The 27,818-nt window shown below is 39.8% G+C and overlaps 1 protein-coding gene across 5 annotated transcripts; it reads right to left on the bottom strand.

Moving 5' to 3' along the window:
• Window positions 1–198: 198 nt before the first annotated feature.
• LOC123962186 (aminopeptidase Ey-like) lies at window positions 199–24,757 on the bottom strand. 5 transcript variants are annotated; one of them, XM_046038156.1, is made up of 21 exons: window positions 24,427–24,757; window positions 22,204–22,507; window positions 21,421–21,563; window positions 20,992–21,128; window positions 20,146–20,272; window positions 18,861–19,015; window positions 18,352–18,465; window positions 18,104–18,247; window positions 17,943–18,008; window positions 14,883–14,948; window positions 14,603–14,778; window positions 14,215–14,291; window positions 8,982–9,115; window positions 8,790–8,845; window positions 8,005–8,152; window positions 7,797–7,888; window positions 4,944–5,051; window positions 4,697–4,864; window positions 4,439–4,579; window positions 2,781–2,862; window positions 199–459 (listed from the first exon to the last, which is right to left on the bottom strand). In XM_046038156.1, exons 1-21 carry the CDS (start codon window positions 24,755–24,757, stop codon window positions 304–306), a joined length of 2,925 nt encoding a protein of 974 aa, XP_045894112.1. In that variant the 3' UTR covers window positions 199–303. The 5 variants fall into 5 exon arrangements, with proteins under 5 accessions (XP_045894112.1, XP_045894115.1, XP_045894116.1 ...); XM_046038159.1 differs by lacking the exon at window positions 24,427–24,757 and adding an exon at window positions 22,973–23,018; XM_046038160.1 differs by lacking the exon at window positions 24,427–24,757 and adding an exon at window positions 22,943–22,981.
• Between the last annotated feature and the right edge of the window lie 3,061 nt (window positions 24,758–27,818).

Raw genomic sequence — 27,818 nt, 5'->3', positions numbered from 1 at the left:
TTTATCGGCATTGTAAAACATTAAAAAAATTAAAGGCCTTTCCCAAATTTAGGCAAGGGAAGTTCAGTGTTTTAAGCAAATAAAAGCCCAGGCTATTAATTAAAGTTTTACAGTACATTGCAATTCCCTTTTTCTCTATCTTCATTTTAAACAAACTGAGGTACAACAAAGGCGCAGCAGGCAAATTTGTGTCTCAATTTATTTTTAAAGGATGATCATATTATGTATAAATCTATTTTTCAGGACAATGCATTTTTAAATTACATGAAGTACAAGTAAATACAGGCTTAGTATAGGGCATTATTAGGATTTAGTTTCAGCTTTGAACCAATTCAGAACATTCTGCTTGTTCTCTTTGATCCATTTTATGTTGCCGTTGGTTCTCTCAATGGACTGATCCAGTGCCAGGGTCCCAGAGCCGAAACCGATCTCTGCATTATCTGCCTTGAACTGCTTCAGCTGTCATAACAAACAATACATAAAATGAGTATCTTGTTTAGAGAGGTGATATAGCCATCTAAAAGTCATGTAGCAACAAATAACAGAGAAACACTGAATGTTGAGGACGGGGCTGAATCTTATACCTTCCCCAGCCTTATTTATATTTTTCTTGGACACCCTACACAATCCCCAAATGTGTCACTGTAATACATGTAAATGGACAAAATTTTTAATACAGAGTTCCTAAATAAATTGGTTTACAACCACCGAATTTGTAACTTACTAATAAGTGATTAAATTCTTTGCATCAATGCTTTGTTTAGTCTATATAACTATTTACAGCGCACTGTTTCGCACAGATGATTATTACTGTCGCACAACACACTTACACTATGGACAAGTGTTGTCAACCGTGGGATGAGATTGAGGGAGGCTGGGAAACAGATTCCACCAAATCTGAGCCGCTATACTATCGCAGGTATCATCTAGTTCATCTTACTGTACACATTCAGACGAGTTTTATTGTACTACACGCATGACAAAACTTTATTGCAAACTGCTCTGCCCTGCACACAGAAAACGCAAAAGCCACAAGTGTTTTTCATTTTTACTATCGGTGCGTAGTTGCTGCTTTGTGTGCTAACTCAAAGACGTTTGTGTGCACTGTATTGATGCAAAAACACCATTTTTAAAAGAGTTGCCAAGAATTGTTTGCTTTTGCAAGAGATGTGTTGTTTTTTTGGGTGTAAGGTTTTGTGATCAGAGCGTAGAGTTTTGCAAAAACGCCAATAGTTTTGAAAATTGGGCCTTAGCAATAAAAAACTGTAACGTAAATCATGATTGCTAGTTCAGATAAAGGCTCGCAAAAGTAAGGCACAATTCTTCGTTGTAAATGCATAAACGTGTTTGTTGTAATCGTTCTCCGATTGGTTAGTCTGTGAGTTTGGATTGTCACGTTACAGTGATGAGTTACACAGCTGATCCCGGTACTGGGGGTGCCAAACAAAAGTAATTCTTATTCAATTACTCGATGAACTAATGAAATAATCTGTAGAATACTTGATTACTAAAATAATCGAGAGCTGCAGCCCTCACTCTAAGGAGTCAGCTGTTTTTCTAGTATTAGCATCCCAATTAATATCAGAATTAACGTGAATTACGGATGCACCTTACTAACCAAGCCTGCTAGCTCCATCCTCTCGTCCCAGTATGGCCCCTTCTGATTCCAAACAACCCAAGATGGCGACAGCCAAAATGCCAAACTCGAGGCTTCAAGATGGTATTCAACAAACCAATGGGTGACGTCACGGTGGCTACGTCCACTTCTTTTATACAGTCTGTGGTATGAGACCAGGGGCCAGATGTATTAATAATGTGAACGCACAAAAACCAGGCACAAACCTCGGTTTACGTACAAAATTCTTTAATGTGGTTGCAATCCACTTTAGCAAGTTTTATGGCCCATCAAGTCCATCAGACCACGTCAAAAGTCAAAGTTGTCGAAGATTATGTTATGAGGCAGGCAGGTAGCCCACATACACTCACACACACAATAAGTGTATAGCGTTATTAGAACGATAAGGCGATATCATTCTAAAACAATCCTGTTTGTTTTCTTCCTTAAATCCTAATCGAAGCTAAGCAGCCAAACTATTAGGCAATTAGTCAATTGACAGAATAATAATTGTCAATTATTTTGATTATCGATCTGTCGTTTCTCAAGCAAAACTGCCAAACATCCCCTTATTCCAGTTTTTCAATTAGGATTTGCTTCTTTGTCACGTCTTACAGGAATCTGAATATCTTTAAAATTGAGAGTTTCTGTCAGACAAAACAAGTAATTTGATCATACCACCTGGGCACTGGTGATTGGTATTCTCAATTAATTGAGAAAATCTTGTGGCCACGTATGATTCTGCACACGCCTGTGCTCCTGGGATACACACCACACCTCTGTCAAACTCTAAAAATTTCTTCCACAAATGTTGTAGTTACAGTTGTGATATGATTGACAGTTGCTGTTGGAGGGACCTGGACTTTGCATTAAATGACAAAAAAAAAAGAAAAAATGCCACAAAAGCAATACAGCTTGTTACATTTCAGACTTTAAACTGGTGCCTTGAGACTAAAGAAAGACGTGGGACTTGTTCCCACCTGCTGTTATCTACATCTGATAGAACAGCATAAGAAATTAACCAAGGGCGAACCACAATCTGGAATGACGCTTAAAACATAAAATATCTAAAAGAAGAGATATTAATGTGTTTGACAGTGGATAAAACTGGACAAAACTCTTTTTTCATTCATTATGAACATTGTGGACAAAAAGAATAGCTAACCTGTTGAAGCTCAAATTCAGTTGAGAAGCGCTTGGTGACTCCGTTGATCAGGTTGGAAAAGGAGAATGATCCACCACCATACCTGTGAGTGAAAACAAAGCCAAAACTGGATTATCAGGGTCCTTTCTATACAGATTAATAGGCAATTATCAGGCTATAAAATCATTTGTGAAAAATCTGAAGCAATGCCACTGAATAAATCCTGTAATAAAGAATATCTACAGCAATTGCCTTTCAAGCGCTCTCAAGATGGCATTAAGTATTTGGGTATCACTTTAAATTCAGATCTCAGAATTCTCTCTCTGTCTCTCTCTCTCACCCCCAACCGGTCGAGGCAGATGGCCGCCCACCCTGAGCCATGGTTCTGCCTCTTAAAAGGAAGTTTTTCCTTGCCTCTGTCGCCTAGTGCTGCTCTTAGTGGGAACTGTTGGGTTTCTGTAAATAATACGGTCTAGACCTGCTCTTTATGAAAAGCGCTAATTTATTTGATCAGTACTCTCCCACTCCACTTTGATAAGGTTAAAGAATTAACTTGTTTTCTGCTTTTATTTAGAATGGCAAGAGAGTGAGAATTTGTATTAACGAACTACTACTATAAATTCACAATACTTTTTTAAAATGGGCTTACAACCACAGTATAGAATAAACAATGTGCAAAGAAATATAGAAACAAGAATACTGTCTACTAGTAAACCTCAAGGGCTCAAGTATATCTTAAATCAATGTGGTTCAACCCCAAATACTCAAAATATATACACGTAATAAAAATTTCCTGTGAGATGGTAAAATGGCTTCCTTGCACTGCTGCAAGGATGGAAGCCAGTTTATGTTTTAATATTCTACAGAATTTGTAATTGTAATTGGAAGATAGTTGGGGGGGGGGGGGTAAGAACACAGTAAATACTGCATTGCATTAAGAGCTTCACTAAAGTCCTCATTAAGACTGCAGTAACCAACATGCTCTGAAACTGGTTCCCTCTTTACTTTGTCACTTGTTTCCTTAAGGTATAACTTTACAAACTCCTGAAAGAAGCTCAATTATAAAACTGTTGTCTCTACTGTACATGTGTATATTTATTTGGCAATAATACCACATTAAATTCTATCTATATCTGTATTTTATTTGAGATAAAATATAATGGAATGGCTGTGTTTCTACAGGTCAGACCCAGACAGCTGCCAGAGACTTGAAGTCAGACCAAATAACCCTATCGCAATCCGTCAAAGATCTTTACTTTATGGTGTGTGTGCAGTGAAAACAGAGATAAATTAGGTAAAGATAATTGCTTGTTGCACTAGCTATATTTGTCAATGATAAAATGATGAAAAAAATCTACATTTGAATAACATGAACAGCTGTAGTGTAACTATACTCAGCACCCGTGGCATGTCTGTCAAGAGAAGGCCTGAATGGTCTATGAGGGGTTAAGGGATGTCTACCTAACTCACCATATATCTGCATTTTTAAAAACTATTTACTTAGAACTGTAAAGCCCATTTTAGCACCTCCTAAAGTATGATGTTGCAGAGAGACTGCGATGCTAAGCAGACTTCTATTTGAAAAACTTATTGTTATGGACCACAAATCTGGTGCCTTCTTTCATGTTTCATTGGAATGTAGTGATGTTAGCAACTAAAATGTATTGTGTTGTACTCACTGAGTGAAAATATGTGACCACTGAGACCTGACAAAGTCCCATGCCAGAGACTGTCCAACCACATTGTTGGCAATGTAGACAATGGTGGAGGTGGCATCCTGCTTTCGGATCATGCTTGGATTCAGAGTGTACTCGAGGTACCTGAAAAGGTGCAAGCAGAACAGCGGGCAGAGTGAATATGTTTATATTTGTCAGTAATCGTCATTTATACATTGTAGTGCTGTGTAACAGTATTGACAACACTGTCAGTGAGCAGACCTGTTGAGCAGCCAGGGCTGCTTCGTGCAGGCCAGGGCAGAGCGAAGTTTTTCAGCTTCAGTAGCAACCGTTGTGGAATTAAACTGTGACCAAGCAAAGTCCCACTCTTCAGTGCCGCCTGCTGCGATGGCGTTACAGTACACAGTGGAACGCAGGTTGGGGTGGATCCTGAACAATGAGGACATCTTTAAAGTTCAGGATTGTGATGATGGACAGATAGTGGGCAGTAAATAAGTTACACACTCACTGGTTGATGTTATTGTCCTTCCATTGGCGGAACAATGTCTTGGTCAAACTTAGGCATTCCTCGAGGCCTGTCCTGCAAGCCAGACTGATAGCATTTACCTGATTATACCTGTGGAAAGGATAAACACGATCAAAAAAAAGGGGGGGGACAAGAGGAGACAACCAGCTGAACAAAAGCAGCAAACAGCACTGAAAAGACAAAAACTGCAGGAGAAAAAGACAAAGAGTCATGACGTATCACACACCAATCAGCACCTTTAATAGATGGATAACATCATTCAGTTTTGGAACAATGGATCCAGAGAGATGTGAAGGAAGAGGTGGAGGACACCTGAGAGCAGGAGGAGGAGGAAGAGCAGTAGGGAGAGGTGAAAGAAGAGGAGGTCTGTCCCAGACCAAAGACAGGATGCTGGGGCAGAAAAAGCATTTGCTATTGTTTGGCGAAATAAAAAATGTCCACATGTTTACATTTGTTGTGTTCATCATGTGAAAAGGTTTCTGAGGGGGAGATCCACAAGCAACATTACCAATAACCAGTTTTTGTAGTATTGTTTTGAATTTATCTCACCAGTGTGTCGGACTGTGTGTTTGTGTGTGTGTGTGTGTGTGTGTGTGTGTGTTTGTGTTTGTGTTTAGAGTTTGAGAAAAAGAGGCATCATTTCAAGAAATGTGCAAAAAGTGCTAAACTATAACAGGATCCCAGAAAAATATGAATAATGACTGAGTAAAACAGGGGTGTTTGCGCAGTGCTCTAGAGGGAGCAAAAGTAACAACTTGGTGGCAAAGAAGGGCAGCTGTGGCTCAGGGGGTAGAGCAGTCGTCCACTTATCAGTGTGGATGTGTATGAATGTTTATCCGTTTCTGATAGCAGGTGGCACCTTAGCCTCTGCTATTTAGTGTATGAATGTGTGTACTGCAATGGCAGTCACCTTAATGGAGCTAGTTATAGCTATTCTAGATCATTCATCTGACTACTAAAAGCCAGTGGAAATGTGTCTGCCAGCTAGCCAGTTCGGAAAACGATTGTTGGCCAAACCAGGGCTTTTGCAATGAACTAACATTACTAAAATAACGCTAACAAGGTTGGAAAATTATAAGTATACAAAATTGATTATATGTAGTACAGACAACTCAGCAGTTCCCATCCAAAAAATAAAATAACACAGTGAGCTTGAACTGAACAACTTGTTGTTGAGCCCAAGAGCTCATGACCTTTAATACTGCAGCAAGAAGATATGTTACAATATCTGAAAGGTTATTATTTTATGAGGTAATATTAGTAATTTATTTCAATTGCAGACTAAAAAACATTATGTTGAAATATTGAGATGAGCATTAAGTGCACTGTGCCCCTTTAATGTCATTAAAAACATTGGCCACATTTCCTTACACATTGTAACAAGGATCCTGTTTCCTAAACACTAATGCTAAGATGATCTCAAGTGTGGATTTTACCATTGCATAATAAGCCAGTGTTTCTCAATCATTTTCACATCAAGGGCCCCTAAACTGACACAAATTAGACCATGGGCCCCCATTTGATAAACATTTGTCCCAGGATTGCCCATCTGATAAGAGTTCTATTACAGAAAGTAAATGAAACCCATGACCAAAATAGTCACAGACACAGTCACAGTTCTGTCACTGTGTTAATTATGGATGGAATGATAATGAAAATAATTTTCTTTTTTGCTGGGTAACCCTGGAACCCCTTTAAAGAGGTGGCATTGTGTTCATTTTCAGGTTCAAACTCTTCTTTAGGGGTTGTAACAGAACAGGTTTACATGGTTTAATTTTCAAAAAACACCATATTTTTGTCATACTGCACATTGCTGCAGCTCCTCTTTTCACCCTGTGTTGAAGGCTTCGTTTTAGCTATGGAGTGATACATCTAGTCTCTAAATGATCTTTGTTGGGAGTTGCACATGTGCAGTTCCTAGTTAAGGACTACTAGCCAATCAGAAGCAGAGAAGGGCGGGTCAGTGAGAAGCCGGTAAACACGGGTTCGTTTCAGCTGTATATGTTCCCCATACCAGCTTGGCAACATGGACTGGAGCGAGAGTTTCAGAGTGGTGAGTTATTAATCTGTAACAAAAGTATCTTTCATCCATAAAGTTTTAACTGAGCTCTGTCTCTACATCACAGGAACAACTTCCTGTCCACTGACTGCCTGGAGGGTAGCTAGTGTTTGGAAGGGAGAGGAGAGCTGTGTGCTGCAGCTCACTGTTTTTCCACCTGTGTTTTTGAGGGCATGTCGGAGTAGCTGCTTGGCAAGCATTAAATGACGCGCATTTTGCTTTCATCCCTGTGACATCGCAGGGATGAAAGAGTTTTCTGTGGGAGATGGGAACTCCCTTTGGGTTGGACTTTGGGCCTTTTCACTTTGCAAACCTGTTACATGCACAAAAAGATATATAACTCAATAAAAGGAGAGGGGGAAAGACATAAAGCATAATACCACCTCTTTAATGACCCCTAGCAAGCAACTGCTTGGGGCAACCAAACAATTAAAAGAGCACATTGTTGACTTGTAATGGGTCAAATATCATCGTAATCTTAACTTGCTTTGGGGACATGGGGCCAAGGTCCATTACCCACAAAAGGTAATGATCTTTAGGTGATCAATGGTATGATCAATGGTATACAAACACAAAATGTACCCATAATGCTGTTCACTTTTGCTTTTAAACACATGGAGAGGCTCAACTGTTAAGACAAATAAACTGTATATAAAAAGTAACACTGTTCTTTAATTATTATATCACTAATTTGCAAATGTTATACTTGTTCTTGCTTTTCTTAAAAAAGTATGATCTCCAGAACAGAATATGCCCACGTATTTCTCTTTACTTACTGGTCCATGTGTCCAACAGGTACTCTGCTCCAGTTGTCAGTCATTTTCTTGTAGTATTCAAACAGAGGGGTGACCTGTTTCCTCAGGTAATTCTATAAAGAAGGAAGACAGAGCAAAACATACGATAATCCCACAAAATATAACAAGTAATTTATTTATGTTTTGGCTCTTGATTTTTATGCTGATATGTTTGGCTGAAAGAACACACCTGCATGGGACCATAAACCTCGCTGCGGTCAAACATGAGGTAAAAGAAGTCCAGGTTGTTCAGGGCAGACTGCCAGGGGATATAATCTCTTTCATTGTTCAGGTACTTGGTGGTACTGAGGGCCAGTTCTGTAGAGATGATCTTTGCTCTTTGGGGTTACAAGATTGTGAAAGATTAAATGAATGGGATTTCTTATGTATCTACATATTGATCATTATCAGTCTTGAGTGTTCTCAATTTTACCTTTAAATATTTTATCAACCCTGCTCATTTATGTAACAAAGAGGATATTGCTGCCTGGAGGATCTATTGTCAAAAATGCAATATAAGATCCATAACTATGTTTTCAGTGGTGTATAAATCCCTTACATAATGAACTGTTATTTTTTATTACCTTAGAATGAGCCATTTCTATGTATATATACACACACACCGCGGGTCCTCTTACATGGATGTCGCCATATTGTGCCACCATGTTTCTACTGTAGCCCAAATGGACAAAAGTCTCTACAGCGCGCGTTTCATCACTACGTTCAGTACGTACAAAGAAGGAGGAGAAGTAATCTTAGCAGGAGTAGTATTTGTCGACTGGTTTATTAGAAGTAAGAAAAGACATATTTGAAGTAGCGTCCATGTTGATTCCACATTCTGACTTAAGAGCACATGAACACACACTGAAGTCTGAACAACAGCTTCGTTGCAATTTGCAACCCTCAGAGTATTTTTTTCTACATGTACTTCAGTAATGACATCATCTATATATGGTCCTGTATTAGCAAATTTACCTGGCCAGGTTGAAGGCATCATCCACCAACTGAGCTCTGTTGATCACTGGAATAAGCTTAGAAAACAAAAAAATTATATCCCTGTTACTACAACTAAAGACACATGTCTATAATCTGCGTATAACTGCAGAGGTCACACATTATTCTAAATGTGCAGGTAATATCAGCATGCATCAGACAGCAGTGTCTTACCTGATGATTGGTGCCCAGAATATTAAGGAGTCTGTCCCAGTTGGCCTGGTTATAGTTGACTCTGTAGTAACCCACCATGTTGTGGTTGGCCAGCACCCAGTCATCCCCTGTTGTCTTCATCACATCCATTGTGGCTACAGAAGAAAGGGAGGTCAGAGTTAGTCATGATAAATACCAAATAAATTTCATTCTTTTAACAGTGTCAATGTTTGGTTATTATTTGTCTTCTGAAGGTGATTTCCCGCAAACTCAGCCACTGAAATCGTAAAGGTTCAGTGTGTAAGATTTAGTGGCATCTAGTGGCGAGGTTGCGAATGGCAGTCTAACACTGCCCCCTGCCCTTTCAAAGAGCGTAGGACAGCTACGGTGGCTGACACAGGACAAAAGTTGTCATCTTTTGAGACAGCAGAGTGTAACCAGACCAGAAAAGAGGTTTCTTGACATAGATATATTAAGAAATTATGTTTACTTAAATATTCAGTAAAAGCATATATTATTGTAACTTGGCCACTGACTGATGATAACATGGAAAATGTAAGCCAAGAGTGTGAAACACTGTTTCTGCACCAAAGTCTGTGATTATGGACTGTTGCTAAAACTGCCCACTAGGAATAATATCTGGCCCACAGCCAGATTATGGTGCTTTGATGAAATACATCTCAGTCATGACAGCAACAGTTACTCACATAATCACTTCCTCTTTAGCGGTTTTGCCTACAAAAGCTTGTTTGCTGTAATGCTTTATTTGGAGTTGAACTGAGCTTTTAGTTTGAAAAATTCTGAACTATATTAAAAGAGTTTGTAGCCTGCTTGACACACTTCTGAAAGAGCTGTCAGAAAACGTAATATCCCTAAATGTCCTCTGGCTGGAGACACTGAGGAAATGAAATGGCATTTATAAATACTGCAGCACATGCCGTGATGTGAGAAACATTCGCTGCAAAATCAAATCAAGCGAGAACAAAAAAGTTTGTCCCGACTTAGAACCGAACACACCCTTCTAGGTGAGAGGCCTTTAATATGAGTTCTGAGCTACCCGAACGCCATACTAACAACTTCAAATGTTACGCTAACAGAACAAGAAGAAGAAGAAGAAGAAGAAGAACAACAACAACAACAACAACAACAAGAATGTAGAAACTGCCTCTGTAGCTTTTTGTCCGTTTGGGCTACTGTAGGAACATGGCAACGTCCATGTAAGAGGAACCACGGTTATGTAGATAGAAATGGCTCATTCCAAGGTAGTAAAAACATAATGGTTCATTATATAAGGTCTTTACACACCACTGAAAACATAGTTATGGATCTTATATTGAATGATTTCTGTCAATAGATCCTCAGAAATATTACACACTGGACCTTCAAGTCTTTATTTGGCAAACAGTTGACATCATCCTCAGCAGAACATTACAGAAGGACTGGTGGTCTAACCCATAGTTTGGTAAGAATACAATGATTCACCATATGATTAATCTGGTAAAGGCGGGACCTCCATTTTAATCCAGTAGATGTAGAAGTATTAAAGATCACATATTTAATGCAAAATGCACTTTAAGATGTCTTTTCAACATAAATGTGTCCCCAGTGTGTCTAAAGACCCCAAATTATGAGAAAAAAAACATCCCCTCTCTTTTTCCCCTGCTCAGTCTTTCAGGAAATGTGTGCGCAAACACGATGTTTGACTTGGCATAATCAATGGATCTGCTCAGGACTTCCTCCAGCGCTTCAGGTGTAAACACCACCACACAGCCTCAGAACACCAAGCTGCCAGTCCACCCAGAGTCAGCTAACAGGACGGCTAGGTGCACGGCTGATTGAGCTAACTAGCTAGCGGCAGCTAGCGTTAGCAGTAGTTAGAAAGCTAAAGTAAACGCTAACAACAATGGTGATATAATGGTTGAGGCAGAGCAACCAGAGGACATCAGATATGATCCAGTTTCATCAAAACCCGTGAATAAAGTTGTTATAGCGCTGTGAGGCCCAGTCTCACATAGCCAGATCTATCTCCATACATCAATATATATAATATATAATAAGCTCCTGCTCCTCGTCGGCTTTTGGGAAGTTGGCCAATGTTTTGGTTCTGAACCCAATTCAAGATTTCTTCAAGTCTTTGGTCTTCTTCTGCTTATTCTTCTTTGTGACTTCTCTCCCTAATGGCTCTGGCCAGGGGGGTGCCAGGGGCAACTGTGCCTGTGAGCCCGGCCAGCCGGACTTTGAAGAACTGAAACAAACTTTGCGCATACTAAAATCTGAGAGCCAACGCGGCTACAGCACACCAAGCCAAGTGGGTGCGTGAGATGTGATCAGAGAGAGCTCTTCAGAGAGAGCCTACCAACTGAAGCCCAGTTGCCTTGCAGGAGCAACCATGGTCGAAGACGAACGAGCTCTTGGGAGCTCAGCAAAGGGAACCAGCGGGCCAAACTGCAAGTGGGACCAACGCATCCAAATGGTCCACACAGAGAATCCCCCCTTGCCTCCCTCCCCACTTCCAGGTCAACTTCACTGGCAATCTGACCACCACGTGAAACAAAATACTTTTCCTGTGATATCGGGGTTGATGCTAGTTGCTAGTTTACTAAAGATAATTTAGCTTTAGATCATGGAATAGGGAATCCTAAATATTTCAATAATATTTACCAAATATCTCAGTTGCTGAATGGTGCATTAAGCTGATTTCACTGGTCATTGCTAAAATTATCCACTGCCACTAGGGGGCGCCGCACGAGCGAAAGGTTTGTATCTTGTAATCGGCTGTATGAATTCATCCAAAATTTGGTTTGCACGAAATTCAATTAAATATATAAAATGTGATCATGATTGATTAAGAGACCTTCTCTGGGGATGTAAAGGTCCAGGGTTGAAAATGTTCCATTCTGGGCCTGTGAAAATTTATTTTTATTGTTTTTGTCTGCTTACTATGTTTGTGCAGCAAAAACCTAGACACACAAAAATTTGCAGGTGTATTGCAAATTCCACCCACTGCTCGGGCACATAAGACACTCATTGAACTCAAGGTGACGCTGTAATAATGAATGATAAAAACAGCTTGACTTAAGAGTCAAAATCATTTCATCATTTTATTTATTTAAAATGAATTAATCGTTTTATATTTTCCTCAGAATCTTGTCAGAAACCGCTGAAACTTCATCATCAGGATCACCTACAGACGTGACGTGATTGTAAGTTGTTAAATACATTTTGCTACATCAATCTTATTATAAAAGGTTTTTATTAAATAGCAACAAATGCAGTTAGGCGCTACACAGCTTCACTGAAAGTAATAAGCTCTGTCAAATGATTCTGAAAGTAGATGTACAGTTGAAACCAGAAGTTTACATACACTTACAAGACACATATTCTTTTTTCCTCACTGTCTGACGTGAAATCAGACAATCACTTTTCCTGTTTTAGCTCCGTTAGGATTACCAAAATTATTTATATTTGCTAAATGCCAGAATAATGAGAGGATTTCTTTAGACTATTTTTCATTACTTTCTTCAAAGTCAGACGTTTACATACACTAAGATTACTATGCCTTTAAATAATTTTGGAAAGCCCGGATAATGATGTCATGTATTGGGAAGCTTCTGATAGGTTTATTGACAACATTTGAGTTAATTAGAGACACACCTGCGGAGGCTTTTTAAGGCACACCTGAAACACACTGCTTCTTTGTGTAACATCATGGGAAAGTCAAAAGAAATCAGCCAAGACGAAGAGAATTGTGGACTTGCACAAGTCTGGTTCATCCTTGGGTGCAATTTCCAGATGCCTGATGGTGCCTCTGTTCAAACAATTATAAGCAAATATAAACACCATGGGAATGTCCAGCCATCCTACCGCTCAGGAAGGAGACATGTTCTGTGTCCCAGAGATGTGCTTTGGTCCGAAATGTGCGTATCAACCCAAGAACAAAAGCAAAAGACCTTGTGAAGATGCTGGCTGAAGCTGGTAAGAGTGTGTCATTATCCACAGTGAAACGAATACTGTACTGACATGGGCTAAAAGGCCACTCTGCACACAGGGACAAAGACCTTAATTGCTGGAGACATGTCCTGTGGTCTGACAAAACTAAAATCGAACTGTTTGGCCATAATGACCATCGTTATGTATGAGGGGGAAGCTTGCAAGCCTGAGAACACCCTCCCAACTGTGAAATACGGGGGTGGCAGCATCATGTTGTGGGGTTGTTTTGCTGCAGGAGGGACTGGTGCACTTCACAAAATAGGTGGCATCATGAGTTAAGAACATTATGTGGAAATGTAGAAGCAACATCTCAAGACATCAGCCAGGAAGTCAAAGCTTGGGCGCAAATGGGTCTTCCAAATGGACATTGACACGAAGCATACTGCCAAACTGGTTACAAAGTGGCTTAAGGATAACAAAGTCAGTGTCTTGCAGTGGCCATCACAAAGCCCTGATCTCAATCCTATTGAAAATTTATGGGCAGAGCTGAAAAGGCATGTGCGAGCAAGGTGGCCTACAAACTTGGTTCAATTACAAAAATTCATAAATTTCTGCCAACTATTGTGAGAAGCTTGTGGAAGGATATCCAAAAGGTTTGACCCAAGTCATACAGTTTAAAGGCAATGGTACAAAATACTAATGAAATGTATGTAAATGCAAAAAGCATATGTGTCTTTTTATATAGTGTATGTAAACTTCTGGTTTCAACTGTGTATACTTCAACAGAGCATCAGCATATAGTGATGACCATTATTATCTTAAGAAAATAGAAAATATCTTATTGTCAGATATCCAGATGCTCGCAATCTGCTTGGACCCCATCATTACTGCTTGCGGCTATATTATTATTAATACTAATATATGGCTGCATCTCACCGTCAAGACTACATTCTGTTTCGAATGTAATGTCTGGATTTGTGTTATAAACACATTAGTACAATTCAGTAATGAATAATCAATTAGCATACCCACTTCTAGAGTATTTTTCTTAGCTTCTCTAAGCGTTAAAGGTTTGTTATTCTTGGTTAGGTTACGTTAGGAAGTTCTCTTATGCATTTTCTACAGCTGTTTTCATTAGTCAAATCCTCAAGATTTTTCTATCTTTAGTCTTTAAATACTTGGTTGCAACCAAGGAATTTGTAAATCCCTGATTTGTCTTGGCTTGTAGTGTCTTTGCATTTATTGCCAAAAACACTTTCTCTCTCCATTCACCACTTATTAAACAGTCAGTTTGAAGTAATATCAAATTGTCTGTGCGTCCTACCTGTTTTATTCTTCAGCCACTGTGGTGGCTGGATGACTCCAGTCTTCATCCACTTGATTGGAACAATCCATTTATAGCTGCAGGGTAAATAACTGTATTATTAAATCTACATTTATTTCTTTTTGCTTTTTATCTATATTGTCTTTTAGGATAACAGTTGTATTATGATGTCATTGAAATGAAGCATTAACGTCCGACGTCCGACGTCCAACCCGCTCTATCTCCTGAGCCACAGCCGCGTATAAGTGGGAGTAGCAGCCAAAGTTTGTAATAGTAAAAGTATTAATACTGTATTCATACTGGTAAATAGCGGCACTAGTATTACATAAAAATATATAATTTGTGGGTGTAGGGCAGAGGAGGGATGAAAGAAAGGCAATGTACATACCTGAAGGGAGATGGAGCTATGACTCCACTGGATTCTGGATCCAAGAGAAAGTGAGCCTGGGATACAGACCCATTTTGGGTATCTATGGTAACCACAGGAAAGCCCATTTGCAGCACCCAGGTATTCATGATGTTATTAACAGTGTCGGGAAGTTTAGTGCCAGAATTATTCACAGCCTGTGGAAGCAGCATGTAACAGTAGGTTGGCATGTAGTAGAGATCCTTTTGATTAAAATATTAGCTGATTGTAAAATCTAAAGAGTGCATAGAAAGGAACATACCGTTTGCAGATGCTTCCATAAGTCTGTGTAGATTGCATTCCCATATGCAAATTCTTCCAGGTAGGTCTGCAGGGTGGACAAAGAAAACAGAGAGATATTTTAGTTTGGTATGTTTTGCCTTGGAGTTGGTTCTTCAAAATGCTGTGTTGAACCACGACTTGAATCAAATAATTTGCATTGTAGATCAAAAAAAAGAACAATGAAATCTCAGTTAATGAACAGTAAATGAAGCAAAGTCTGCAAGCTAGTTCAGACAATCCACCCCAATCCATACCCCTTGAGTTCACCTCACAATGGCATGGCAAACTCTTCCCCTATATACAATATATTTCCTTTTAATTGTGGTGGTGTTCTTGAGCCACCAGTGCTCTGCTAACTCTTTTGCTGCCACACTGCTCACCTGACAGCTCTGCCTCTACGCTAGCATCCACCTGTTGGCTTTGAGCCTACGTTCTCCCCACACTCCATGCTGTGCTGAGTTAAGTGCTTCCTTGTGGAAAGTGACAAGAGGGTCATCTCAATTCTCTTAATTTTATCCACGTTCCCTAACCTGTGTCTTTTCCTTGTGTCTTAGTCCCTCCCACCGGAGATGTGGAGAGATGTAAGAAAACCATGCGTGGAAAGAGGAAATGAGGAAATATATTTTTAGAGAAATGAGACGTCCTTCCTTTTTTATTATCATTCATTACTGAATAACCCAGAATATGATATTGGTCTTTTGACCATTGGAAATGATTTATTAGGCTAAATGACGTAACTCAAATCAAAGCCGATGCTCAGGAATTATCAGCCTCACATGTGACTGAATGGAAAATGCATAAATGATGAAAAGAAAAGTGTTTCTTGGGAACTTAATCTGTTATCTGTCTTCATTCCATTATGAAACGCCAGTGATGTTGTAATGGATCAGATCAACCCAATAAGCAGCATTAACTGATATCCAATAAGGCAGCATGTCAGCCAGTTAAAGACTTCTGTGGAGGCTGCTCTTGTGTATTCTCACTCATGGCAGCTCAGAGATCCCTCAGAGATCCTCCACAGATAAAAGCTTTGGGACGCCCTGCAAGATGGCGGACCAGAACAACTTCCGCTTCAAGCAAGGATCGAGGAAAAGTTAAATAAGAGAAATGAGATGTACCTAAGGTCAGGTGCTACACCACCAAATAGCAACAAGTTGGCTGATTTAATTACAATTACTAAATGACGTTGCTGTTCTTGTGCCACGTTTGTACAAAATCCACCTGCTGAATGGATAATCGCAGTGCCAGATGAAATTCCTTTATAACTCACCTTCCCTCATCTGCCCTGCAATAACTCCATTTACTCCGGTCCTAGTCACCTGACGTTCCCCGCCCACCTCCTCACCTGTTCCCACGTTCCCCTCATCAGCCCTGCTGTTGTCTAGGCCAAGTTCAATCTCAAAATCTTTTGCACCAGTTTAAGGTTCCCAGGTTGAACATGTTTCGTCAAAATGGTGTGCAAGGGTGCGCTTAGGGGTATGTTTTCTATCATTTGGTGAGTGTGTCAAAGGCGTTACCCAAGTGTATATAAATGCAGCCATATTAAAGGGGCATTATGTAGTTTACAGCAGCCACTAGCGGTTCGGTTCTAAGATTGCAAACAGGCGTGTGCTCGTACGCGTCCTCTCTTGAACTCATGAGCGAGGATAATCCGAAACACACTTTCATACAGAAATCCTGCAATGAACGCAAGAACACCAACATGCAGGCTGTGGCTTTTCACACAGACATGTTCAGGCTCTGTTTCTTACAACGTTCCCGGCTCAGAGGCAGATCAACTCTGGCGCCGTACCTTTCATTCAGCGCAGCCAGCCGCATATCAGCACAATACTCCCGGAAAAAGGCAGAGTGACAGCGACTATAGACAGACAGGGAGAACAGACAGAGCTGGAAACTCAGGTAAACTCCCACTGCAACGTTACAGTAATAGTTTTATCAGCTGCAGGTTGAACTAATCCATGATCACGGTACTTTTACTGCATTTAGCCGATGTGCTACAGTGTTAGCTCGCCTGCTGCTTTCAGTAACTATCTTTACTCTCTGTGAATCTTTCACCGGAGGCTCAGCAATGTCAGCACAGCTACATGTATTGGATGATAACGAAACTGGTAGTGAGCTGGACTGAATATTATAACGAGATTGTGTCACACTTTATAACAGTCAGACCGCAGTAAGTAACTTTACTGTAGTGTTAGTGGATGGCTCTTCCTCTGGGGCGTTGTTGCTGTGAAGTTGCAGTATTGTATATTATGTGGGTCACGTTAGTTACAGCGACTGAGAGGTGGAGAAGCTGTTTACCTGAGTATTGGTAAAACCACAATAAACCTAAACTGAACGTTACGAAGCAAACTACTACTGCTACTGTAGCATTAGCTAGCTGCTCCTGGATGCATCACTATAGGCTAACGTTAGTAAAAAAATCGCTCCACATTTGCTTTTTACCGTTACATCCTTTCTTGCAGGCTAAATCAACAGTAGTACACAGGATAGTAACATGGGTGGCGTTAGTTGGTGAATTAAGCGATATAACTTTGCACTGGATAACATTAGCAACTGCTCGCCGTTAGCCGGCGAGCTAACGTGACTTTTTCTGTGTGTCTCCAGCTTTACTAATGCTCACTGTGTTCTTACTCGACATCATCTGAACCTGTTTGGTCTGATGGGCTTCAGCACCTATATTGTTGTTTTGTATCCTTACATTTTCTGGGAGCCGGTTGTTTTATAGTGTTATAAATATTTTGTAATAAATATTTTGCTACTTTTTGTCGGGGCTGAACTCAGCCCTGACCTTTCCCTTACCTGCTTCCCTTTTCCCCTTAATCTGCCCAGTAGGACATATAACTTCCACCAGTAATCTGTCAGTTTGTCCTAGTTACTTTGTTATTGTTTTTTTCATTTGGGCTGTTTTTAGTTCATGTTGCCCAAACCTCTGCTTGCCTGTAAGCCTTGATGCATCAATAAACTACTAATTGTCATCCTGCTGCTTCTGTCTGCACTTGGGTCCAATTATGCATTTCTTGACTTGTGAAAAAGTCCTTACCCTGATTCCCTTTGTGAAGACGTCTTCAGTTAGGAAATCTGATAACATTCTTAGAACAGATGCTCCCTGAGGATGAGAAAACACATTTTAAATGTTGGAACAGTGGCTTGATCTTGAGGAAAATGTCCTGCTGCTGTTTAGGCTTGCATGCATAAGGTTACCTTGCTGTATGAGATGGCATCAAACAGCTCACTGATCTGTGATGGTTTCTCGACGTCTTCTTCTTTAGAAGACAGAGGGTGAGAAGAGGCCAGGGCATCGATGGCAAACACCCTGTGGATGTCACTGAGCACAATAAGGTCTGTCTATTATGAGACAAATAAAACAGTATGATCAAAACTCCACTCATCACTGTCACCATCATTCTCCATATATTATTGAGGTCATGAGGTGGAAGGGAAATCCTTACCACATTCCAGTCTGGTTCAGCATTGTTTGCACCCAGGTACTCGACATAGGATGCGAAGCCTTCATTCAGCCACAAGTCATTCCACCACCTCAGGGTCACCAGATTACCAAACCACTAAAAGGGACAGCACACGGTGAGAATGTGTGAATAATAGCAATAATATCTAAATATTATGCATTAACAGGACTTGGTCTCAACTATGTTACAAACACTCCAAATTCAATCAATTCAATGCCATGTTATTTTAGTCGTCAGCCTACAGAGACGTACATGCTGCTGGCTTCCTAACAGGACTTGTCACAGGACATGAACTGTCTCTCAAAGACTTGAGACTTGACTTGAAACCTGCGTTGACCTCTTTCAAGGTTACGCAGAAACATTCCAATATATTTTCTTCAATACTTAAACTGATTAAAGAGTGAATCACAATATACATCAGGAGTTACAACAGTCATCACCCTATAATCCACATTTGTGAACTGATATAGATCGCAGTGGTAAAACCTAACCATGTGAGCCAGCTCATGAGCAATAATTGTAGCAATCCTCTCCTTGTTGGAGTTGGAGGAGAACGCTTCATCGTAGAGCAGTGCTGTCTCTCTGTATGTGATCAGACCCCAGTTCTCCATGGCTCCAGCATTAAAATCTGGCAAAGCGATCTGATCTGCAATAGGAAAGAGATTATTTGTGGTTACTACTGTGGTACTAAAAACTGCTTTTAAGTTGACCAAACACCACAGTTTAACACCACAGTGTTAAAACATGTGATCTGGTGAAAGGAAGGCCTAGACTAAGACATTTGGGGATTTGAGGGTGCTATAACAAAATAAGGGAATGTACTGTACTAGCAGGCCAACAAAGACTGGCTGACGAAAGAGCCATGGAAGAGTGTATAAAAGTTATCAAGCTTTATCTGTTAATAATTGACATTGTATGTGGTCCTCCCAGATCCTGTTCCCAAAGCCCAGTCATAAAACTGACAACTGAAAGATACTGCAGGATCAATGAACAATAAAAACAGAATGAAGGGCAAGCATTTCCTATGGTTTTCGAAATGGCTCACACAGCTGTTTCACTGGAGGTGGCAGCCAGTGTTATCGTCTACAAAAGAAGGTATGTTCAAGGTTAACCATAAAAATGGACGTGATGACAATAAATGTGATTGCAAAAACGACCTGCCACTGAGGGAACAGTTAAATCAGTCTTACATGTAATGTCAATGTATTCCTAGGTAAGTGTACCGTTTGTACTAAATACACGTGGAGCAGAAAAAGAAAAAGTGTTCAGACAACACATTTGTTACATTTAACAAAGATACTGTACGCACAGAAAGGAGAATATGAATTCAAAGCATTGCCTCAGAGAAAAAAGTGCATTGTTTTTTGTACATGCAGAGAAAGTGTGTACTTGTGTAATCATTCACACACATTTATACACTGATCTTGCCCAAGGACTTCAACATGCAGAGTGGAGGAGCCAGGGATCGCTAACCTTGTGATTAGTGGGTGACCCGCTCTACCCCCTAAGCCATAGTCGTGGTCAGTCTTACTAAGGTTCTTGCTAACTTTAAACTCTCTATTTCCACTGTAGGGATTCAGGAAACAGAGACTCTGGCAAAACAAGTTTTTCAGGGCAAATAACGCTGCAATCGATATTTGTCTCCAAATAAACATACTTTTTACATTAATTATTCCGAATGCTTTTCAAACACAAAACTTTCTTTCAGGGAAACCTGTATTTGTCTTAAACCAAACTCATTCATATCCAGATCATCATGTGTGGTGGTGGACTTACCAGACTTCGGTAGAGGGTATTTGGAACTGTAATATTTCTCAAAGAACTTAAGGATGGGTCCAGTTTTGTTCAGGGCATACTGTCCTTGCCCAGCAGCAATAGCAGGCTTCCGGGCGAAGATACGGATCTAAAGCCACGTCAAACAATAAAACACATAACACAGTCTTATAATGCACATTTCTGTTAGCTTGAAAATCTTTTGAAATTGTTGCTTCAGCCTAATCCTCTCGGATGACTATCACTGGATGGCGACAGAGTCAGAAATCTTCAAATCTTACACCTATGGCTTTAGCATGCTTTTGTATGTGTGCCTCTCTCCAAACTATGCTCAATAGAGAACAAGAACAAAACTTTGGTTTTACTTGAATGGAGAAGGACTGTTGTAAGAAATGTGGGAAATTTGATGATTAAAATTAAAGTTGCAACATGCACAAAGAGTGCTATTTGACAACTTTAGGCTGTTCAAACTTTAAATGTAGTTCTTAAATTATTTCATTCTTAACTAAGGGAGAGCAACTATTAGGGTCCAACATACAAAAACTTATTTTCCACTTGCATCACAAATCTCCTAGTAACATCTGGAACAATCTTGTTGGTCTATTGGGAAATTGTCTGTATACAAATACTTTAAATGGATAAGCAAGCTAGAAAAAATTAAAAATAGGCTATTGTTGTGGTATGGTGTAGATCACAGACAGTATGATCCATTCAGTAACATTTATTAAAGAAGCTGAACCAATAGGCTAATTTATATTTTTTTATGTGATTTGAAGTAAACTCTAAGTTTCCTGGATAAACAAATTGTATTCATGAAAAAGGGACAAAATCACTTTGGGATTCAATTACCAAAACTCCATCAATGGTGTTATTGATGTAGGCATAGTCACTGACGATGAACGCCAACAGGTAGGTGGACATTTTCTCAGTTGGCTCAAAAACTGTCTTCTGCACACTATGACCTTCAATGGTGACGCTGTTTGATTCTGCAGAAGAGATATTAAATGTAAAAAAAAATTTCATTAGATTTTCATTATTGATATTACTGCTTGGGATCACAAAGTTTTATTTAAATTTTTCAAGAACCACTTTTTAAAGGTTTTCTTATACTTCAAATTAAAACATTTTTTTAAAATTTGACTTTTCACATCCTGTTGTCCACAGTCTAAAATTCAACTCCGAACAAATAGACCAGCATTGTCTTCCTCAAACACTCCACTAATTTTGTCTAAAACTGCAAAAATAATCCTGTCCAATTATCATTTAAGTGCAACAAACCTTTTTCTGCACCATTGGACAGGGCTACAGTTCCGTGGTCGTGGATCAGCGTGATGAAGAAAATAGCCTTCATAGCTGGCTCGTCAAAACAGGGGAAAGCCTTCCTGGCATGCGTCGCTTGCATCTGAGTAGTAGCAACAACCCTGACAGGAAATCGACAAATGAATCCTGGCTTTGTTGTTTAAAGAAACCAACATTTATGGCAAAATGCTTGTATGGAATGTTACCAAGAGCCAGATGGAGGGGGGCTAGTTGGAATGCTAGCCTGGCTCTATCAAAAGTGAAGAAATAAACTTTCCAAAGGCTCCACAGTCTCCATTACAGATTGGGTTGTTTTACAAGACACACATTAAGAAATCTAAACGTTAAAATGAGACTGCTGTTTTAGGACCAGTTAATGCTAGGCTGTCAAACCATTTCTCAACCCACAGTTATAAGCAGAGTGGCTGCATGTGGAGTCTCATAAAGAACCATGCACTTGAACAAAATCCATGTGAGGTTGTGACTACTTTGCCAGCAATCAAGATGGAAGATGTGAATATGAGTTGTCTTTTAAGCTAGGCTAAAGCTAGCATAGAGTCTAAAGTGATGAGGTTAAATTTAGTCTGAAGATGTCCCCCTATTCTTCTAAAATAGCAAACAGTTGTCTTGCGCGAGAACTTATTTGAGACATTTCTTATTAGTTATGCTGGCTACTGAAGTTCTGATATAATAATAATATTCCAGGACAAATATTTCCTAGTTGTGTTTCAAAGCGTATCATCTGACAACAAAAGCACATACTTTGTCACTCCATCCTCCTTGTATTCGCTCCTATAGAAGCCTCCCAGGTCATCAGCCAGCTCTCCAGTAAACTTAGTGAAGAGGTGGTACCTGTGGCCCTTCATCAGTTTACCATCCAGCTGTAGGACCAAGTACTGAGTCACTGTCTGGAGCCAGGAAGACTTGATTGAAGGGGCTTGGACTCCAGTGACTGAGATGAGTCTCGCCAAGTGGCCATTCTCAAGTTTGGTGTAGTTCAGCTTATTGGAGTGGATAAGGATCAGGTCAGTCTCCTCATTACACTCAAACTCCACACCGGAGTCACCTGAAACAGCATGAAATGACTTAAACTGTGATCAGCAGTAGTACAAAAAACCTCAGCTCTACCCAACCCCAATTTTCTTATTCCTGTAACTGACACAAATGGTGGAAATTGGAAATCTGAATCCAAATAAATAATTTACATAATTCTTTGTTTGTGTGTTCAGTCACCTTATGAGTTGTAACCCATTACTACAAAGCAATGCCCACTGACAAACCTCAGCACCAGTTGTATGTCAGTAAGTTGTGAGCAATTAAGAATAAAAAACATCTAATATATAAAGTACTGAATGTACAATGTCAAATTAAAATAAAGCTAGACCTTTTGTAGCTTATATATCACCGCATATTTGGTGATTTAAAATGTTTTAATAACCCAAAGGATTAAGGTATTCATAATGCTATGAGAAAGTTCCCCTTCATATTAAGCAATATATACCATTAAAAACCCATTATCTGAAATACCCACTGCCACAAAGCTAAAAACAGAGCTGTTTTTCTTTGTTCATAACAAGTTGACATTTTTTAAATACATTTCCCATAGCAACGTAATGTTTGAGGAAGTACTGTGTAATGGGAATTCCAAAGATACTGCATGTGACCCTGGACTCAGGCAGACTCGTGTGATGTGGCACTGAATCTGTGTAAACGTAACCGTCGAAATATCTCTGTTCTCTGTGTTATCCAGACTACAGGGACAACGTGTCTCTGTGGGATGATATGATTGACCCTAAAGCTGGAGAAATAACAGGCTCCCTCAGCTCTCCTCACTCATTCGAGCATGCATGTATTCAGCGTATGTGTGTTGCAGTGAGTTCCTTCTGCAGAAGACATGAATAAAATTCACAGAAAGACAAGTGCTTGCCTGAGCTGTTTATTTGAAAACTTGAATTGCCATCAGAATTTTGGCGTTGTCGGCAGGATCACACGCTTGAGAGGACTTGGACGCTCAGAGCTGAAGGCAAAACTGTGCACGGCTAGAGTCTGGGACTCCGGACTTCTGGACGTTGAGGGCCAGATGCAACGAGTGTCCGAGGCTCGCTCACTGCTGTGATCCATAAGAACCTGATGGCTGTCAACAATCTTTTTGGTGAGTAAGCTATTCAAGTGAAACAATTCTCGCTACCAATCAGGGTGTGCCGGCATGGAGTCCAGTAGAGCTCCAGAACAAGCGAATAAGGACCTTGAGTTGAGTCAACTGCTCATTCTAAGAACAAGAGTGAACTTTTTGTGTGTTGTGCTATACTTTTAAGATGAACACAGAGATGCAGGGTCTTCCCACCATTATATCATATATCTGCAGTTCAAATTGGTCTGAAATACCCATGATCCAATTTACTTAGAAGTGTGTGACAGCAAATTCAAAGCCCAAGCATGTACACCCCATTATTTTGGCTCAGTTAACCTCTTTTCCAGACTGTCTGGGTGTTTTTACTATGTATCCAAAGGAAGGTTAATATCAAGGGCAACTGGAGCTGGTAGAAGATACTTGAAGATGTTTCACCTCTTAGACAAGAGTATCTTCAACAGGTCCAGTTGCCCTTGATTTTAACCTTCCTTGGAAAAATATGACCTGGATGAGAATCTTCACAACATCTGTACAGACTATTGCTAACTCACACCTCCCTCACGCTCCCAGGTTAGTGTTGTTGCCATAGAGTTTTTATCTTATACAGTATATAAAATTTAATGACCTTTCGAAACTTGTAGGATTGCACTCAACTTCAACTTCAAGGATTTAATTCACAAACCTGTATTGGTGGATCAGGTGTGGACATGGATTGTAAAATGTATTTTTTACATAATGGTTTTATGCGAGTTTATTCTTTGTTTCTTTAATAGGTGAATGCGACTACTTTGTAGGAAAGAAAAACATCTGGCTGCTGAGGATTAGCCACGAGTATTACACACACAATGCCTTACCAGTAAAGATGTAGAGCTTAGTTGTCTCATTTTGAGTCAGTCGCGGCCATAAGGTGAGGTTATAGTGGTCTGGCACCAGGCTCTTGGGCAGCCGGTACTTGTCCCAAGGTTCATTGGACGGGGCAGGTGTGACGGATGTTCCTCCAGTCGTTGACGGTGTGACGGTGGGCTTGGATGTTATTCCTCCATCCGTTGGTGAGACAGGATTATTATTTTTAGCCTTTTCCTGGGAGTAAACAACAGAGAGCGCTATGATGGTAGCCAGGGCCCCTGCACACAGGATGAAAGCAACTATCCCAACAGCTTTACTGATGTAGAAACCTTTCCCCATGTTGTCAGCTTGCGTTGGAACCCCACACTGAGACAGCACATGCATGGAAGGTGAACCTCTGTTATGTAGCCATGGGTAGCAACTCCCCTCCCATTTATTGTCCCAGGTGATACATTAACGCTGGGAACACCTGGCTCTGTCACATATCTTCATACTTATAATTACTGAGTATTAATTATAATTTTAGTGTACTTTTAACTTTTACACATAAAAGCCCATAATACAATTTGAATAATTCTTCTGCGGTGACCTAGATATTCACAAGCAGGAATCCATCAGTTTAAATACACTTTCTACACTTTCTGCATTTTGTCACTCGGATTTTTGAAATGCGAGCTTTGTTAACAGAAAAACATTGCGCAAGGATAGTTCAGCTGATACCACTCTCATACCTGTTTGGTAAATATGTAGCTGGAGTCAGCAGTTAGCTTCACGTCAAGACTAGGAATATGGGGAAATGTCACTCAATCTTTAAAGGATGGTTGTAACATACGTAGCAGATGGTGCAACTAATCAAAGTAGTAGGTTTAGTGTGAAACAATGTAGCATTAAGTGTTGACCTTATACTCAAACATACTTTCAGCTGGTGGCTAGAAGTACATATTGGTGGGGAAAAAATTTTTTACTTATTCATTCATGTGTTTTTTCATTTTTCGTGGCTAGAAATTGTCAAATATAAGGATGCAGTGTCTATTATTTTAAAATCATAGAACTATACTTTAGGTCTCCATATGCCCTTTAATTTATTGTAGCTACAGTCCTTTTAGGAAGACAAGACCACAAGAATTTGTGTAAAAATCAAAAATTAGAGGATTGTGGAAATTTGGCCAAAAGGCAGCTAAAGGCCAGATACTTTCTTTGTATTAAAAAGCTCCATTTGCATGCTTTGCTACATTGAGAAAAGGGTTACTTTAGCAGAACATCTTCATATAAGCAGAACATCTTCATGTAAGTCTTAAATTAATAATAATAATGATATGGCTGTTCCCTTTATTCTCCAGGATCTCCATCATTTTCCATTCTGTAGTTAGACTTTAACAGAGGGGCACTTCTCCATAATCCTACCATTTTATGATGGTATGTCATTTTATAGTCACACAGCTGTAAAGCATAGTCATTGTGATCAGGAAGAAGAAGAAAAAGAACATATATTTATTTATTTTAGGAAGGCAGAAGAGTTATGAAAGACGAGACCCCTGTTACTGCAGCACCTCCAAGTTAGAATAATACTTAAACAGGGATATACAGACACTATACACTAATTTAAATATTAGTCAGTCACTCTTCTGTCTTTTTTCTGTTTATCATTAATTAATATTAACCCACACAATTACTTTCTGTGATGTTCATACTACTTTAGATCACCTGACGTCCAGATGATGATTCTCCCCCATGTCCCTTTTGTGCAGTGTACATTAATTCCAAATGTTTTTTCAGTATTTAGTACACCTTGATATATTGCCATATCACAGCCCTTGATAATTTATGGCTTTTGCTGTATGACAGTGAGAAACACACTGGAGTCAGCTGCAGTTCATTGTCCTTTTCCAGTCTCAAGGGGCAATAAAATAGAAAGGCGCTATACCGTTTACCAAATATAGCCCATGTTTAAAAGTTTATCTCACATGACTCAAACTGTCTGTTGCGATAGACTGCATTATTAAAAGCCTGCCAAGACAAATCTGTTCAGTGCTTCAGATTGTATTACTTGTTTTATAAGTTGTTGTTAAGGAAACATGATATGATGTGGGAGTTCACAACAGAATCCAGTAAGTGAGCATGAACAGATAAGATCTTGATTTTACAAGAAAAAGTCAATAAAAGCCAATAAAATATCACCTTGGCTATTGTGACACTATCTCTGGCCTTTTTTTTATCTCTGCAATACTGATAACAGTAGGCCGCTCTCTGACTTTGTCAGGTCAAAGTCAGAGTTCACTGATTAGATATAAGGTGAAGCTTTCTTAATTTCCATGAGGTTTGGAGACACAACGTTATGTCATGGAGACCCTTTGAGTTTGTGATTTAGGTTCCTCTATCCAGTCCATCCTACTAATTGTCTATCCAGTCCTAATTGTTCCATCCTCTGCACAGCTTCAAATCCCACCAGAAGTCTGTCAGAAGCAGAGCGCCTTACTTGGTTGACAAGTTGTTAATTTTTCCTTTTGTTCTACTACTACACGGCTCTTTTTTAGTTATTATTATTTTACGTTAACTTTATTTTACAAGTAAATGCTCTGTACTGTATAGCGCCTTTCTAGACCACTCAAAGCGCTTTTTTACACTACATCTGCATTTACCATTCACACACACACACACACACACACACAACAGAAACTAACATTCACACACATTCATACACTGGTGGAACAGCCGCCAGAGGCAATTTGGGGTTCAGTATCATGTAGCTTGGAGGAGCCGGGGATTGAACCGCCGATTAACGGCCAACCCGCTCTATCTCCTGAGCCACAGCCGCCCCAAGGCACACAAGGCAAGTTATTTGAGCTGGTTTTGTCCCCTGCAGGGCTTCATACCCCACAGGGAGCATTTCAGAAGCAGAACGATTTGCCTCTAATTAGTCCTTGATTTTTATGCATTTACCATGGTTAAGTAGACTACGTAGTTAAATGGTTTCATATTTTGTCTGTTTTAATTGTGTTCATTGTTGATATAGCCTACAATATGGTGTCTGCACAGGGTGTTTTATTCGGAAAATTGACCGGATTCTCTATGTCGTTCTGTGTCTGACTTCCTAGTAGTAGTGGTTTTCACACAAAACTAACTTTACTGTTTTACGCCAACCTGCAACTTTCTTGACTCGCAAAATTATCTTTTAAACTGACAAACATCAGGGCACAATTCAAATGGGATCCAAAAATGCTCTGCCTTTTGCCATTGACTACCATACATATTTTTTCTGAAATAAAGTCCCTTGGGGCGGAAGACACTGCTCCTGTGCACAAGCCCTCACACCACCTGTTGCTGATTGGGGCAAACAATGTTGTGGGGAAGGTCCACACCACTTTTTTGTGAGCCATTCACAGAACCAGGGCTTGGGGGG

The sequence above is a fragment of the Micropterus dolomieu genome, linkage group LG22 (genome assembly GCF_021292245.1).
Source record: "Micropterus dolomieu isolate WLL.071019.BEF.003 ecotype Adirondacks linkage group LG22, ASM2129224v1, whole genome shotgun sequence".
NCBI classification, from domain to species: Eukaryota; Metazoa; Chordata; class Actinopteri; order Centrarchiformes; family Centrarchidae; genus Micropterus; species Micropterus dolomieu.
This window is presented reverse-complemented; position numbering and strand designations above follow the sequence as displayed.

Excerpts from the sequence above, each read along its gene's own strand:
- LOC123962186 (XM_046038156.1), bottom strand. The coding sequence starts at position 24,757 with ATGGGGAAAGGTTTCTACATCAGTAAAGCTGTTGGGATAGTTGCTTTC. Across the intron at positions 22,508-24,426 it reads TAAGCTCTACATCTTTACTG|GTGACTCCGGTGTGGAGTTT; the intron begins GTAAGGCATTGT and ends ATGCTGTTTCAG. Across the intron at positions 9,116-14,214 it reads GTGGCTGAAGAATAAAACAG|CCACAATGGATGTGATGAAG; the intron begins GTAGGACGCACA and ends TTTCTTCTGTAG.